The 17,741-nt window shown below is 34.4% G+C and overlaps 1 protein-coding gene across 2 annotated transcripts in view; it reads right to left on the bottom strand.

The window, feature by feature from the left end:
• LOC309507521 (voltage-dependent calcium channel subunit alpha-2/delta-1) overlaps positions 1-17,741 on the bottom strand; it is a 107,264-nt gene that overhangs the window by 37,883 nt on the left and 51,640 nt on the right. For both annotated transcript variants that reach the window (XM_082181773.1, XM_082181774.1), the window contains exons 11-18: positions 10,266-10,424; positions 9,006-9,110; positions 7,505-7,583; positions 7,308-7,357; positions 7,098-7,181; positions 6,933-7,010; positions 4,245-4,325; positions 1,524-1,598 (exon numbers count right to left, since the gene is read on the bottom strand). In XM_082181773.1, the coding sequence (XP_082037899.1) occupies positions 1,524-1,598; positions 4,245-4,325; positions 6,933-7,010; positions 7,098-7,181; positions 7,308-7,357; positions 7,505-7,583; positions 9,006-9,110; positions 10,266-10,424 (711 nt within the window). The remainder of the gene's footprint in view (positions 1-1,523; positions 1,599-4,244; positions 4,326-6,932; positions 7,011-7,097; positions 7,182-7,307; positions 7,358-7,504; positions 7,584-9,005; positions 9,111-10,265; positions 10,425-17,741) is intronic.

Below are 17,741 nucleotides of genomic sequence, written 5' to 3'. Positions count from 1 at the left end.
TTTTTTTTCTTATGTGGTGGAACTGTGGGAGATAAATAAAATAAAAATACTGATACAATGACTTCAAGCATCAATACAATATTATGAAAAAGATGCTTTATATTAATATATGATAAGATTTGCATAGCTCTAGATTACACTATAGTTCAAAAGTTTGGAGTCGGTAAGACATTTAAGTCTCTTATACTTATTTGATAAAAAATGCAGTAAAACAGTTCTGTCATGATAACTCTCAAAGGGTTTGGCATGGTATGTTAATATGTTTAGTTTTGGAGAAATAGATCTGCTATACTACACTGCTGCAGCTGTTATTGCTGCTGTTATTGCTGCTGCTGCAGAGCAAGTACAGGACATGCTGCTGTGAGCAAGTAAGACATGCTGCTTCTGTACAATATAGCGTACATGAATTACCTGTAGCAGATCTATACAGGTGGAGCTGGGGAAGGTTGAGGGTTTCTGAACGCGCACTGCAAACTGCTACGCAGACGCTGACCAAGTATTTGAAAGTTGGGCAGCAAGCTCATTGGCTGCTGATACAGCAGGATCCAATCAGCTGTGCCCTATACAGAAAGATGTGATTGCAGGCAGATTGAGTTAAGGACCTATCAGCCTGCGCCAAACCATTTAGAGTTTTTTGACAGAACTTTTCATTTATTATTTAGTGAAATCATTACAATTTACAATAACTGTTTTAAAATGTATTTTATGCCTGTAACGGCAAAGCTGAATTGTCAGCATCATTACTCAATGAAAACATTGAAAACATTTGTGCTGCTCATTACTTTTGTGGAAACAGTGATTTTTTTTCTTTCTTTCCAGGAATCTTTGAGAAATAAAAAGTTCAAAGGAACAGCATTTATTTTAATATTTTTTTTGTAACAAAGTCAAAGTATATGGTTACTCTATCAATTTAATTCATTGTTGCTGAATAAAAGTATTTATTTAATAAAAATAATAAAATAAAAAACCTTACTGACCCCAAACCTTTGAAAGGTAGTATATATGGTGTTATTTCTCCAAAAAATAGACTTTAGGTCGCCAGTAGACACTATATTTAATTTAACATCCATGTCATATCTAATATAGCATATATATTGGGAAGGAGAATATTCAGAATAGTAATACTCAGTTTGGGATTTCAATTGGGCGTAATCTTCAAAATTTGGTTACATTCTTGATTTAAATGTGCACATGAACACATGGTTTAAGAGGTGAGAATGAACATAAATATGCAGCACATATACATAACCAAGGAAGGGGAGATATATATATATATATATATATATATATATACACACAGAAAGAAAGAGAGAGAGAGAGAGAGAGAGAGAGAGAGAGAGAGAGAGAGAGAGATACAAGAACTACAGATGTTGTCAAATAGATGTCAAACAAGCAAGAAACGTTTTAACATGAGACAAGCATGTCATGGTTCTCCACCACAAGCAGCCTTAAAACCTCTTCTCTGTCATAAATGTGCTGTGATTTCATATTTGAGGTATCTGGGTGGAGAAAATGTTCAGTACCTTTGGTTGCAGGTTTGGATGGAGCAGCACGTAACCGTTAGGGTCAATTGCGAAATAATATCCATTAGGACCAATCTGAAATAAACAAAACGGAAAAAGGAGAATAGTGAGGACACATCGAATAAGAAGACCACCATCAAACCCAAATCCCTGCTTAGACCAAATGGACCTGGTTCCTCAGAGATGCGGTGGTTAATCCCTCACTAGCGGGGTACTGTCTAATATCCCCTGAGAACGCCGACCCGAGCTGTCAATCACCCCTGAGCACTTAGCGTTAATCAAATGTGTCGGTTCATCTGGAAACATTCCTCTGAGCTTAACAGAAAATCACAACCATTTACAAATCAAATGTAAGTACAAACAGATGTAATGTACAAGGGCTTACGTCCTCTTAAGAGCGATCTTACTGTAAGAAGGCGAAACCGCAAGACGGCAGACCGCAGAACAATAGCGCATTTATCTTATGCATGCCGTGTTATTCTTATTACAGCGACTCAAAGAGTCTGCAAAGAAAACATCTAACACATGAGTTTCACTTTGTTCCCTTATAAATCGAATTATTTAGCGTTCAAGGAACAGTTCACCCTAAATTAAAACTCGTCGTCGTTCGTTGCCCTCACGCCGCCCCAAAACCAGATTTTCTTTTTTCTAAAGTTTTTTTGCCCATGCAATGAAAGTGAATAGGGCTGTCAAGCACCAAATCTGAGAAGAAAGTATCATAAAAGCCCCATAAAATTAGTGTGTGTGATTTATGCACTATATTCCAAGTTTTTTGAAGCCATACAATTCTCACATCTTGTCTTTGACGTCAAACTGGTGCGACACATCTGACACTTCATATTTTATTCTACACTAGCCTACTGTTAAAAATGTTGCAGTTGGTAAGATTATTAAATGCTTAGAAGACTATCATGCATATTTGATAAAAAATACAGTAAAAACAGTAATATTGTAAAAATTATTACAGTTTAAAATGAGCCTTTTTTTATTTGAATATATTTTAAAATGTAATTTATTCCTGTGATGTCTTCGATGTCACATAATCCTATAGAAATAATTTGAATATGCTGATTTGCTGCTGAAGTAACATTTCTTGTTATTAACAATATTGGAAACAGTTACACACCTTTGACCAATTTAATGTGTCCTTCCTGAAAAAAAAAATTACTATAAACTTTTGAACAGTAGTGGACATGAAAGTAGGTAGTTGTTTGGTCCTGTTGTCTTGTGTAGTATTTTATGATATTTTATTTAAATTAAATTAAATTAAATTAAATTAAATTAAATTAAATTAAATAATTAATTTATTTATTTATTTATTTATTTATTTTTATGTATTGTAAATGGTCTTTTTTTGTACGCTGGTCTTGCAAAAAAAAAAAAAAATTGCTCTTTGGCGACATTAACAAATAAAGAATCACTTTTTTGATACTTTTGTGGTGCTTTTTAGTCATTTTTGGAGCTTGTCATCAGCCAAATCCTCATTTGCATTTGTTTTATGTAAAAAGAGCAGTGTGAACATTCATTGAAACATCTTATTTTCTGTTCCACAGAAAAAAGGCGGATTTGGGTTTGGAATGACTACAGGGTGAGTAAATCAGGGCTGCCCCCTAATAGTAGACTAAACGTTAGTCGACTAGAAGAGGCTGAATTGTATTAGTCGTTTAGATGCAAAAAAAATGTAATAATAATAATAATTCACACAATCCGTGAGAGACAGGTCGTTAACGGCGGGTCCTTGTGGTAATTACAGTGTGTCGGACAGGAAATCCAAACGTTTGCATATCATCCATCGACCTCAAACCTTTACTTGGCCGCTCACTTTTACGTTAACCTAGATAAATATGCACTATTATTAGGCGCATATTTAGTGTGGAAGCTAAAGTATTAGCACGCTTCATGGAATGGAGGCGCCGGCGCGATCACTTGCATTTTTTTCCTGACAACAGCGGAAACAACTTAAAATACCCAGTCATTTTTGGTCATACAGATAAGAGTAATACATCATTCGAAACTGTACTTTTATTTGGGTAAACTCACATTAACATCAAATTGTGCTTTTGTAAAATAAAGAAAACAAACATGATGCGCTTTGCTTTCTGCCGTCTCGGTGGAGCGCGTCACAAAAATGAACCGAAACTCTGCATATAGGCATCTTGCCAACCATGCATGAGAAATACATCTATAGAAAGCTTGAAATGTCTACTTTTAAACAAACCAATTCAAATTGAAAAGAAATACTCTCTGTTTATGTAATCCGTATGAAAGGCCTTCATTTTTGCAGCCGATACCGACTCATAAAATACTAGCTTACTAATAAATAATTTAAATGTCTCCTTGCTATTTTTTTATCATTACTTCTGCTGGCGCTTTGCGGCAAGCTTTATGCGTGCGCTTGAGCACAGAATAGGCAATATTACGCCTATATATTAAACGCTCATTATGATTTAGTATTCTCCTCAGTATACTGTATATTTAAGTAAATTAATATAAACCTGCTATTAGTCTACTAATGGTTTAAATGAACGACTACTAGACGACTAGAAAATTCTTCAGTCGGCACAGTCCTAGAGTAAATAATCACAGAATTTTCAGCTTTTAGGTCAAAAGAATGAATCCCTTAAATAGGTCCCTTTTTAGCTTTTTTATGAGACTGGAACAACAACCAGATGAAATGCTGACAGTATTTGAGTTGAAATTGTTTGTGTTTCGGGTACTCACTGTGAAGCGGGGCGTCAATCTTTTGATATCATCGAGAGACACATCCACCCCCATCACTCCTAAAATCAACTGGTTCTGATGCTAAAAGAGAAATCAAAAACACTAAGTTTCCACTCTGACATACAATGTAGAGACATTTACAAACAAATCTGGGTAACACTTTATTTCGATAGTCCTCTTTAGACATTCTACTAACTATAAGTAACTTTGCAACTACATGTCAACTAACTCTCCTCAGAGTATTAGTAGACTGTCTGCTTAATATCTGCCAACACTTTATTTTGTTGGTCCTCCAACAGACATTCTACTGACTATAAGTAACATTGCAAGTACCAGTCAACTTATTCTACTAACCCTAACCTACAGTCTACTAATACTCTTCTTAATTTGCAACTACATGTCAACTAACTCTTATTAGAGTTAGTAGAACAACAATAACAACAACATGCAAACCTTTTCAACTTGGCAAAAATAACCACTATGAAACATTGCAAAGTTACAAAGTGTCACGTCTAAATGGCTTCTCGTCATCCATACTGGAAACTGATATTAAACTTATTTAAAGAACCCAGTGACGCAGTCAGCGAGTGGAAAGTAATGGCAACTTTCAGAGGGTCAATCGGTTTAGTAGACAACGTACTGATCCTTTGACCTCCAACTGGGAAAGTGTAGGATAAGATACTCTATGATATTTATTTTCCATATCTGTTACTATCGTAGTGTTCCTAAGAAGGTCACTGTCCGCATGGTTAATACATTCAAGAGATAATGAAGTTTACACGTTTGCGTCAGTAGTAGCTTTATCCCCATTAAACGTGACAAAAATAGAAGTTTGTTCCAAGCATCGAGCTATTAATAGAGAATTGGGTTTGTTAATGACACATCTGGTGTTCTGTTCTGTGTTCATTCGAATGTTATATTCCCGCTTCTGACTTGTAGGGCACAATTTGAAATGTTGAACTTTTTTTTTTATATATAACAATATCAAAATACAACATATCAAAAATAATCTTTTAATTTTATATATGGGCCACTGTTAGTGTAAGACGATATGCAAACCTTTTACATATATAGAATTACTTTTAAAAATACATTTTGAGGTACATTCATGTGTACCAGGGGATCTGTTTCTATATTTCCTCCCCGTCTGGACAATACTTTTTTGGAACATTTATTAATTTCCATCGAGGCAACCGTAGTACTTGGAAAAAAAGAAGAAAAAAATCCTAAACACTCAAAATAGTCATCAAAGATGAGAATACTGGGCCCCAAGAGCTAAAGTAGTATATATATATATTTTTTTTAATCATACCTAGGCTATATATATATCCTACGTGTATGAAACATAGTAGGCCTTGGGACTGAGAAAACATGGGATTGCAGGTTTTACCTCTTAAGAAAAGTATGGACCATTTTTATAAACTACTAAGTAATAAGTAATAAACTACTAAAAACAAAAACCGTAAATAATCTAATAATAAAAACACTCATCATGAACACAGAACAAAGTTAACAAGTCATTTTAAAGTTTTTTGTCTTCCCTTGCCATCTCTAAATAATATTCCAAATTATAACATTGTTTATTATGAAATGCTCTTAATATGCTGATTAATAATGCTAAATGTATGGAAGAAAACAAAACGTCTAAAGGCCTAAACGGTCGGAGTCATCTGTAACAGATACAAATAATTGTATTTGCTGCATTCTCGTTTTCTGCAGCATTTTAGCTGCTCTATTTTGCTGCTCACCGTGTTCCTGCTACTGTTGTTAAAATAACCACGTCATCTGCAGCTCTCAATGTGCGCTTTACGTCTAATAGCGAGAGAGAAAAGAAAGGCGCACAGAGCGGAAAGGGCTTGAATGAAGCGCATTAGGCACTGGATAAAAATATTCGAGGATGTAGCGCAATAAGATTATTACTGTAAACGACCCTGAGCACTTGTGCTGTGTACAGCACCATTGTTTTGAAGCACTGCTCACTTTAATCTGTAAAAACGGTAAAATGGCGCAATTATGTCCCGTGGCCCAGAAGGAACCATTTGAATACTGCTGATATATGCAAACTGACCAAGCACTATATACACTACCATTCAAGTTTAGGTTCAGTAGGAATATTTTTTTTTTTTTTTTTGAAAATATTATAAATAAAGGTTGTTCTTTAGAATGTTCTATTCAAATAATCCTGATAAAAAAGTATCATGACTTCCACAAAAATATTAAGCAGCAGGACCATTGTCTGCATTGGTAATACTCAGAAATGTTCCCAAATTAGCATATATGAATGCTTTCTGAAGGATAATGTGACAGAAGACTGGATTAATGATGAATTTTAAAATATGTTAAAATAGAAACCCATTATTTTAAATTGTAATAATATTTCACAATATTACTGTTTTACTGTATTTTTATCTAATAAACTTAGTCTTGGAAAGAATACGTGACTTGGAGAAAAAAAAGAGAATTAAGAAAACATCTAACCGACCTTAAACTCTTAAATGGTAGTGTACTGTATACATAGGCCTATCTATCATTTATATATCAAACTGATGTATTCCAGATTTTATACAATTATATCCTGTTTGTTTACCCTAAATTATAAAAGGCAGTAATAATAAAGAATATGTGAGTGTTTCCAAACTATTTTACAAGGAAAACCAGCTGGAAAATCCAGATAAACGATAGACTGACCTGGTTCTGAGATTCTCCCACCCTGGATTTGGTCTTGTTGAACACAGGTAGTGTGCCTGTGATGACTAAGCCCAACTCCTGAGGTCATGAAGAGAACACAGAAAACAATGAAGCATATAACACTTTTTAAATGGTTTCTATGACGTTTGTTGAATAAGGTTGTACCAGAGCGTCCAGGTAAACATTGGTCCACTGCACTTGTTTAGCATCCGCAAGGACCATCGGCCTACTCAAAACATCTAGATATTCCTAAGCAACAGTAAACAACACAAAGCAATCAAATGTAGGTCATCCTTGGACATTCACATACTCCTAAACAAGAGCAACTATCAAAATAAACAAATCACATTAGAAACGCTTTGGCGTCATACAGACCTGTGTGTTTATGCGGATGGCTCCAATGGAAGGGATTTCGTAGAAATATCCTAGAAAACATAGCGTCGGGGTGTCATGTATTGTTTTTTATTTTGCAATCCAATGCTGAGCCTGCTAAAGAGGCTGTGAGATGTGAGAATTATATTTGTACTTCAGCCACTAGGGGGCAAACACAGACTGAGCAAAGCAACACTTACCTTTGTTAGCACAGGCCATCCACTTTATTGGCCCTGTGTCATAGTTGTGTTGACCAACAGAGAACGTGAACACTCGCACCTGCAATCAAACAGCATAGTATACAAATTCACTGTAACTGTATCATGCCAAAAAGATCATGTATGGGTCTTATTTAAATAAATAAATAATAGATAGACGAGGCCTGTTTAAGGACATTTAATGAATCCATATATGATAAGTTTATATAAAATATGTTTTAGAATTATAACATTTAAATGTAAAAATTATTTGCACACCATAGCAGTTTTTGTTGTACTGCTTATGATTTCAATCAAATCAGTGCATTAGAGCTAGCTAATTATACACTTGGAAAGATGTATAGACATTACAAGAATGTGAGGGGAATGTGTAATGAGAACCAAACCTGCAAAAGTTAAAATTCAATCAATCAATCAATCAATCAATCAATGTAATAATAGGAAAATAAATAAAGGAATAAATGACTTGATAAAAACAAATAACTAAATGTTTTAATCCTGACTTAATTTTTGTATTACTTTTCTTTCTTCATTTATTTGTATTTATTTGTTCTTTAAGGTTTTTTGTGCTCAACCAATGAAGCTATGCAAGGACTGCCTTCCTCATTTACATGTTACACATGTAAAAGAAAAAAAGAAAAAAAGCATAAATAAATATATCTGGAAAAAAATATAAAATAAATATATGAATGCATAAATAAATAAAAAATAAAAATAAGTAAAAAAATAAATAAATATTAAAATATAATTACATGAAAGAATAAATAAATAAAAGTAAAAAAACACAAATAAATGTAAAAATAAATACAGAAAACAAGAGAAAAAAAAACTAGGAAAAATAAGGAAAAGGTAATCAACTCTTTCCCCGACAGTGTTTTTGAAAAAGTTGCCAGCCAGCGCCAGCATTAAAAAAAATAAAATAATAATAATTCATACGTTTTTAGTCTTAGTCTTAAGTCTATTTAAGCCACCAGAATATTTTGTTATATGAATATCGATTCCATCAACATATAAGGTTGCACAGTCCTATACCTCGTCCTGGGTCGACATTTCATTTGGTAACTTTCTGCAGTTTTGATTTATATGCCGTATAATGTTGATCATTACATTATTTTACACATGCTTCTGCTAACATGCTATCGCTTGTTTCTGTTTCTTCTTCGCCTGTGTTTTGATCCAGAGATTCTGTACTCTTTCAGAAGCGTGATAGCGCCCCCTACCATATAACAGTGAAAACACGGAAATCCGGGGAAAGAGTTTTAAAGAGAATGAATTTATTTATTTATTTGTTTGTTTACTTATTTATTTATTTTGCAGGTTTGATCCTCCATTTATGTGTTCTTAATTTTCCTAAAATAAAAATGTCACCCCAAATATAGATAGATAGATAGATAGATAGATAGATAGATAGATAGATAGATAGATAGATAGATAGATAGATAGATAGATAGATAGATAGATAGATAGTGACATTCACACACACCTTTTTGTCAATATTGTATCTGCTGAAGACGTCCTCTGCTCTCTCCTCACCTCCATCAGTAAACAGCATTATAATCTTGTTGCAGTTTGCTCTGCTGATGTTTGGCTGAAATGAGCACAATCATATGCAGTTACATAGAATAAACTGCAGAGGTCAGCAGAACACAACAATACTATACTAAAACTTAACATAAGGTTTACTCAGCATCAGCAGTGTTCAGCACCCTCTTACAAACAAATATTACTACACAGAGGTGATTCTATGGGTGAGATCAACCCCCTACTTGTGGCATAGTAAAATGTTTCTTGCCTTAAAGGAACACTCCACCGTTTTTTGAAATAGGGCTTATTCACCTTCTTTCCTACATTTAGATAGGTGGGCAAATGCATTTTTGTCTCAGTGCATGCATTGTTTTAGTTTGACAGGGTTGGCGCCAGCTTAGCTTAGCATAATGAATGGAATCCTTTGTTGCCAGCTAGCATGTCCTGAGTAAAAGTGATATATAAAAAAAAAAAAAAACACCTAATTACTTCTTGTGGCCTGCGTATTCACAACAAGTACAAATAGCGATGCAGATTAACACTAGGCGATTTCCTATGCAGATTTTGACTTGGGACTATATTAGGGGGAAGCACAGGCGAAACACTGCTACTTGGGCGCAGAGATATCACGCCCAAGTAGCAGTGCTTCGCCTGTGCTTCCCCCTAATATAGTCCTTAATATATAAGTCAATATCTGCCTAGGAAATCGCCTAGTGTTAATCTGCATCGCTATTTGTGCTTGTTGTGAATACGCAGGCCACAAGAAGTAATTAGGTAGGGTTTTTTTTTTTTTTATATCACTTTTATTCAGGACATGCTAGCTGGCAACAAAGGATTCCATTCATTATGCTAAGCTAAGCTCACGCCGACCCTGTCAAACTAAAACAATGCATGCACTGAGACAAAAATGCATATGCCCACCTATCTAAATGTGGGAAAGAAGGTGAATAAGCCCTATTTCAAAAAACGGTGGAGTGTTCCTTTAAGTCCTTTTATGACCAAATCCACCACTGACTGGAGGGAAGGATAATATGTAATGTATCAAACTGTATATTATTTGAACACCGTAAAGGAAGGGTGCAGAGTGATATCTTATAATAGACACTCTTTTCAGCCGATGTGTAGAGAGATCACACAAAGTGCAGATTTTAAGCCTGCTGACCACTGACTGATTTTTTCAATTCATAGATAGCTTTCTTAAATGTAAAAATAAACTCACATTTGAGAGCTGATTGAAGGCAAATTCAAAGCCTTTGGTATAGTTGGTAATGCCTTTGGCTGTAATGTTCTGTACTGCATCTTTCAAGATCTTCTTATTGCGAACATTAGCTTGAACCAGGTGGTCGAAACATGCTGTGTTATTCACTTTCGTGTTAAACTGAAAAAAGAATAGAGAGAGAGTGTGAGAGATAGAGAGGCATACAGTAAGTAAGTGAAAAATCATTGTTAATTCACAGCAAGACTTTTTCAGAATCACAAAAAATGTTTGTGTGACTTAAGAGATCTATATACTGAGGTCAGAAATTGCAGGTGTTTGCGAGTATGCGCATGTGTTTGGTACAGTCAGTGCTGAAAATAATTTGAGCTGACAAGCTGGATACCCTTACAAGTTTCTAATTTTCTTTTTAGGTAGGGCTCTCTGTGTTCTGTCACTTATTGCGGCTGACCTCTGTGAACCTGTTACTTCAAAGCTGGAGCGTGTGTGAGGAGAGATTGAGAACAAGAAAAGAGACTTGGGTAGAGGAAGGAAAGAGGGGAAAAGGAGGAGAACGAACACAGGGGAAAAAGAAGGATAAACAGTATACTGCAGACTCTAATTATCCAGAAATCGAGTACAAAATCTTAAAACATTTTTTTTTAACTTTTTATGCTTTCAACCTCAGGGTGTTACACTAAATATTATATGAGCAGTTGTACTTTTTATTCACTTCATATGAGGTTTGCAATCCATGTAAAAAATGTGGGGCATGAAAATAAAAATGCAAAATACAAAAAAATTATATATATATATATGTGAGTCAAATTAGAAACTTGTATATATATACATACATAAAATAAAATAAAATAAAATAAAATAAAATAAAATAAAATAAAATAAAATAAAATAAAATAAAATAAAATAAAATAAAATAAAATAAAATAAAATAAAATAATGAAATAATGAAATGAAATGAAATTAAATGAAATGAAATGAAATAATGAAATGAAATAAATGAAATAAATGAAATGAAATGAAATAATGAAATGAAATGAAATGAAATGAAATGAAATAGCCAAAATGGGTAACAGGCTTGCAATGATATACAGTATATATGTGTATATATATACACAAAACATGTTGGTGAGAGCGAAATAATAAAAACAATATAATAAAAATAAAAATAAATCCTTTGCCAATTAAAACTTTTAGTTTTTAAATATTTGTTTAAATTTAGTTTTTTACTACAATTGAATAGAATATCAGGAAAGCAGACATTGTTATTTATATAAAAAATGAACTGAGCATGAAAAGTAGCTCATTTTAAACAGTTTATATAACATATCAATTCACAACAAATGTAAAGTTCTCTGATGTTTAATTGATTTAATTGGACACCAGTTTCCACCTTTTCCAGACACAGCGCCTCTAACCTTAACAATTGGAAAAGTCAAAATGATTAACAGGTGTGAGTCATTACAGCTAATGAGGAGGTATGTGCAAGCTCACGCAAAAATTTAAATGATTACTACTTTATAACTCCAGCTCTCCCTGAGGACATGAAAAAACACATGGTGCACTTCCTGTGGCATATGCAAGCAGAACACACCTTCAAAGCTCCCGTGCTTACTGTTGTGCTGCATGTTTTTCTTCTATTTTTAATGATCCAGTTCTTAGTTTTTCACTCATGTCAACCTGAAAGGCTTTCCCACTCTGAATTTCTCACCGGACAAAGAGAGGTGTCATTAGGAGACATGCGCCAGTCATTGATGTAATTGTGGGATCAGGTGTCTGTGCTCTGTTGAATGAGCTGGATGTCACAGTGTCTGTTGAATGAACCGATGAGTCACGGTTCGATTAGTTGTTCCAGCATTGACTGAATATTTAATTAACGCCTGAAATTATCTCCATGGAGGCCCCCGTGACTCACTGCTCTCAGCATACGCCGGGTTATAAATAGAGGAATAGGACAAACTGATGATACACAGACCCCTACACACACCAGACGGCGCACACTCACAGCGTAGATGGCTTCGATGATTATAACGTGAGTGTTCTAGTTCTGTCGTGTCATGCCGCTTCCCAGAAGAAGCTTTTATTTCTCGGGGGCTGCTCGTTCATAGCTCAGGGGACTTAAAGAAGTTTTCAGTTATGTTTAAGATAAGCATTAAAATTCCCTCAGGTGCTTCTTCTAAAATTCCTATTGAGAAATAAGAATAGAAAAACAAAACAAAAAACAGCTTCTATACAATAATAATCATAACCCAAATGTGAAGCAGAGGGGTTGTGTATCATCCAAAAATTGTCTATTTAGCAAGAATGACGAACTGTCACGAAAAATCATAAATTAAAAACTGTTTCTCGCTGAAAGATGAATTGATTTTACATAAAATGTAGGCATACTGTATGTTAAATGTTTATAATCAAACTATAGAACGGTGATTAAACTGACTTGGAACTACCTGTGCATTAAACGGGTTTATTGCACACCTTAAGCCAATCAGAATTGAGTATTCAGACAGAACATATATATGTTATGTTATATAACATATATAGGTATAATGCATATATATATATATATATATATATATATATATATATATATATATATATATATATATATATATAAAACAAATATAATGCAGCATAATTGCTCTGATAACAACTTGATTAAATTATAATTATTTGATTAATAATACAGTGCATCATGAAATGTCAAATTTAGTCAGTTTATTATACTTATGAAATGGTTATAAAACCAATAGCCTAGTTAATTTTCATTTATTATTTTATTTTAAATTATTGTAATATCTGTATATATAATTATATGTATGTGTATGTATGTACGCAGCATAATTAAGGGTATACATATTTGCTGATAACAATTTGATTAATTGCAAGAATAAAAAGCTGACTACTGTGATTGTCAGATTCACACAGCTGTGTAAATAAAGATCTATTAACGTGCCCCTATTATGCCATTTTAAAGGTTCCTAATTTTGTTTTGGAGGTCTCCTACAGGTTTACATGCATCAAAGGTAAAACATTTTTATTTATTTTTTTCTCAAAATATACATTGCACATCACCACATTTTTCAATGATTCTCAAACGACTCATCTGAAGATTCAGTCTCTCTAAACCCCTCCTTTCCGCGAGCCTACTCTGCTCTGATTGGCCAGATGGCCCAGTATGTTGTGATTGGTCTACCGCTAACAGCGCATGTCGGAAACGAAACGTCCATTACCATAACTCAACTTCAGCTCCGGAGGCTATTGTACAATCACTGAGCTTTAGGAAGCCTCCAGATCATTCTCATTGTGAAGAGCTCGTAAACATTTAACAGAGAGGGGAAAAAAACCTGATTCATAAACTGAGACTCTTATTCCATTGTTCATCTCCAACCACACGAAGGTTGGAAACAGTTTCCTGCATGACACCCACCTCTTAAAACCTATAGTAACCTCAAGGGACCAATTTAAAGCCTTAAGCGTTCACCATTCAAATCGTATGTCATGCTGCAAGTTAATTACACTAGTCAATCATTTCCTATGAAAATCCGCCCCACAGATAAGTCAATCGAAATGATGAATCTGGTAATATCCTTGAACAATTCAATGGCGGTTGCCACAGCACTGCCCTAATGAGCATCAATAAACTTGATCCAACTTGGTTATTAATGACTGAAATTAGAGACACTTCAGCTGACCAGTAAAGAGGAAGATTGTTTTATCATAATATGTCATATTTACTTTGCCTTGCCTTCACTATAAATGTCACATTTGCATGGATATGCACCATCTATAATAATTATAGCTCCTTAAGACAAAAGGCTGAATTTGGCTATGCAATCTATGAATTTTTTTTTTTTTTTTTTTCAATTTGCATCACTTGTCTTCATTTAGCCTTGAATATTTTAATATAAATATAAACTTGCAATTATGCAGCATAATTTATGGTGAAAATATGTGCTTTGATAATAATTTAAATAAATTCTGATTATTTGTTTAACTGTGCAATGCAATGAATTGAATCAATTTAATTGCATTTCTGAATTTGCCTGACTGATATACTGAATTTTATTGTATTTCATGTATACGTGGCCATGCATTAATGCATTTTACTCCATTTTACACGTTTCAAGCAATTTTAATGATCTTATGTGTAACCGCCTGCATCATTGGCCCAAACTGATATGTTTACATGACCAAATCTCAATTTCAGTTGGCTTTTCAAAAATTTATGAAGATTTATGAAATCCTTGGGTTACTGGCTGTATATGTGGCATCATATTACAAAATCTTGTTAAAATGAGCAACATTTGTTTGTAAGAGACAGTCGAGAGCCCTCTTGCTGCATACATACACACATCCAGTACAATATATGAATAACAGATTATTGTGCAATAGCATATTGCGTATACATATGTACTGTGCTGTATGCAATAAGCAGCACACCAGTATTAAATTCCAAACACAGCCTGCATTACAATACATTTTCCTTCCAAGTCTTGTTGTTCTTCCTGACTTGGCAGGAATGTATAACATCTCTTGTGAAAGAAGTTGTTTATCAAGCAAAATTTATAAAAATGTGCATGAAGGAAGTCTAAATTTTACTTACAACTGAAATGATCAAATATTGTATTTGTCCTGGCTAAAATCATTACAGCTGTATATACCGATCATAATCCTCCTCACTTTTCCTATTCACAAATGTAACAGCTATATGGCACATGTTGTGTACACGGGTGATAAACAGTCTAAAAACAAATCACTACCACCATATTATAGATGTATAGATTCAACCAACACAATGACTATTCTACCCATAATGCCCACATAGGCCTTTTATTTAAAACTACAGATGCTATCAAACTACTGATCTACAAACACATACCAAATTTGATCTTTGGGTATCAAACTAATGCATTTATGTGACTGTGGGCACAGCCTCTTTCTGTTCTCGCTCAAATACACACAAGCACACTCACACACATACAGTACGCATAACACAACGCTACACTCTCATTGGCATACGTTCCCTGAAGCGAATCCTGTTGACAGATCTCTCAGAGCTAATCCTTTATCGGAACAGTGATTCCCCAATGCAAGAAAACCTCAAAATCCTCTGAGAAGTGAAAACAATAAATTAATCAAACTTTATTTACTGAAGAATAAAAAATGTATGATACCAAGCATGATTTTTTGGGGCAATATCACCCTGAGTGCAAAAACTGAATGTGATTTATAATTTCAAACCTGCATGGCTTTCTTTTTGCAACTCTTTTCCATGCGATTACAATGAATGGAGACTGAAGCTTTCAAGCTTAAAGGAAAAGTTCACTTCAAAATGAAAATTATCTCCAAACTGTTGATGTACCCTGTTGACTCACATAGTATCTTTTTTCCTACAATGGAAGTCAGTGGGGTACATCAACTGTTTGGTTACCGACATTCTTCAAAATATCTTCTTTTGTGTTTAGCAGAAGAAAGAAATTCATACAGGTTTGAAACAACTTGAGGGTGAGTAAATTATTCCAGAATGTTCATTTTGAAGTGAACTATTCCTTTAAAAAAAGGACTAAACGCATCGTAAAAGTGGTCCATTCAACTTGTGAACTTTATTCCAAGTCTAATGAATTCATACAACAAGTTTGTGTGAGCAGAAGTCATTATTCACGATTTGCTCCTCAAGTGAGCTATTAACTGCTGAGTCAATGAGATGAACTCGAGAATCAGGTCACTGTGATTTGTAAATCGATCATTAAATGATTTGACTCATCATTCAGTCATGAATCAGAGACATCACCATTTCTCTAGTGAAGACTTCAAGGAAAGCTAGAGCTGATGTCAAGATTTTCAGTGAATTTTTCAATGAGTTTCTCACACAAAATATGTACTCATTTTTTTAATCAGTTTATGGTGGTTTGGCATCATTTTTCAAGCTTTAAAGTGTACGTCCTTGTTCATTGTAATTAAAAGAAAAAGAGCATGGGGAAAAAAGCTATTCATGTTTGAAACATAACGCGAGAGTAAGTAAATAATGACAAAATCTAAATTTTTCGGTGAACTATCCCTTTAACAAATAACAACCTCCACAACAAGCATGCAGGTTTGGACATGAGCATCCTGTGAGCTCCTTTGGTCAGAGGAAAAATAAGTACAGAGTAAAAGATCAGCTAGCCAAGATGGATTGGAGGCTCCTTCCGAGAGGAATGATATATAGCAATTTCCTTCCTTTTTTCTCTGGCCTTCTCTTTCTCACTCAGCCTGATCTCTTCCCCTCACTTTGTCCAGCCATTTTCAATTCAGCACACAGAGCCCAGAAGCAGCCTTTTCATTAAGCGCCTGTTTTCAAGTGGCAAGCTGCAGCCAGATCCATATTTCATTACAACTCCTCTGTCTCACTCTCTCTCATACACACACACACACACTTGATGTTGTTATTGTACACCACACAGCAACCTGCAACCCACAAACTATAGAAACTCCTCACTTTAAATTGAATCCAGAGTAACAATGTATTATTCCATTTTTACTGTACAGCTGCCGCTAAATACGGTTGTCACACTTTTCTGAGATTTCAATCCCATTCTGTAGACAGTTTGTCATTTATAAACATTTTTCTTTCAGTAACAAGCGCTTTCTGCAACCATTATTAGTCATGAAAACTTCAAGCAGTGAAAAAGCAACATTTATTATATCCACAGTTTGTGCAGAACCAAACTGAACATCTAACTTATTTGCTAATTGCTAGTTGCTTACAATTTTTTTTTATCTGACAGCTCAGCTATACTGCATCTTTCTTGGAAGAAAGGTATTTACGAGGGTTTTTAACGACATGAAGGACGGCAAATAAAACAAATTGTTCATTTCTGAGTGAACTACTAGAATTGTGCTTGTTTAAAGTGATGAGACGCCAAAATGTTGCTACAAATATTGCTATTCATAGGCTACTCATTTAAAGGGGTGGTTGAATATGATTTCACTTTTCTAACTTTAGTTAGTGTGTAATGTTGCTGTTTGAGCATAAACAACATCGGCAAAGTTATAACGCTCAAAGTTCAAAGCAAAGGGAGATATTTTCTTTTAAAGAAATTGCTTTTTAAAGGGATAGTTCGGCCAAAAATGATATTAAACCCATTATTTACTCACCCTCAAGCCGTTCGAGATGCATATGTCAATCATTTTTCAGACGAACACATTTTCAGTTATTTTAGAAAATGTCTTAGATCTTTCAGTGGTTATAATGTCAAGTTATGGGGTCCACCTCCTTCAAGTCCCAAAAATGTGCATGCATCCTTCACAAAAGTAATCCATCCGGCTCCAGGGGGATAAACAAAGGCCTTCTGAGGGTAATCCGTGCTGTTTTGTCGTAAAAATATACATATTTAAAAACTTTATAAATGAAAATAACTGGCTTCCGGCAACGGTCGACGCGCGCTCACGGGAGATGGATGCCGGCGTATGACGTAGCGTAGGAAGCATTGTGACGTAGAA

The sequence above is a fragment of the Leuciscus leuciscus genome (assembly GCF_965113295.1).
Source record: "Leuciscus leuciscus genome assembly, chromosome: 10".
In the NCBI taxonomy this organism is placed as follows: domain Eukaryota; kingdom Metazoa; phylum Chordata; class Actinopteri; order Cypriniformes; family Leuciscidae; genus Leuciscus; species Leuciscus leuciscus.
Note: the sequence above shows the minus strand (reverse complement) of the source record. Positions and strands in the feature narration are given on the sequence as shown.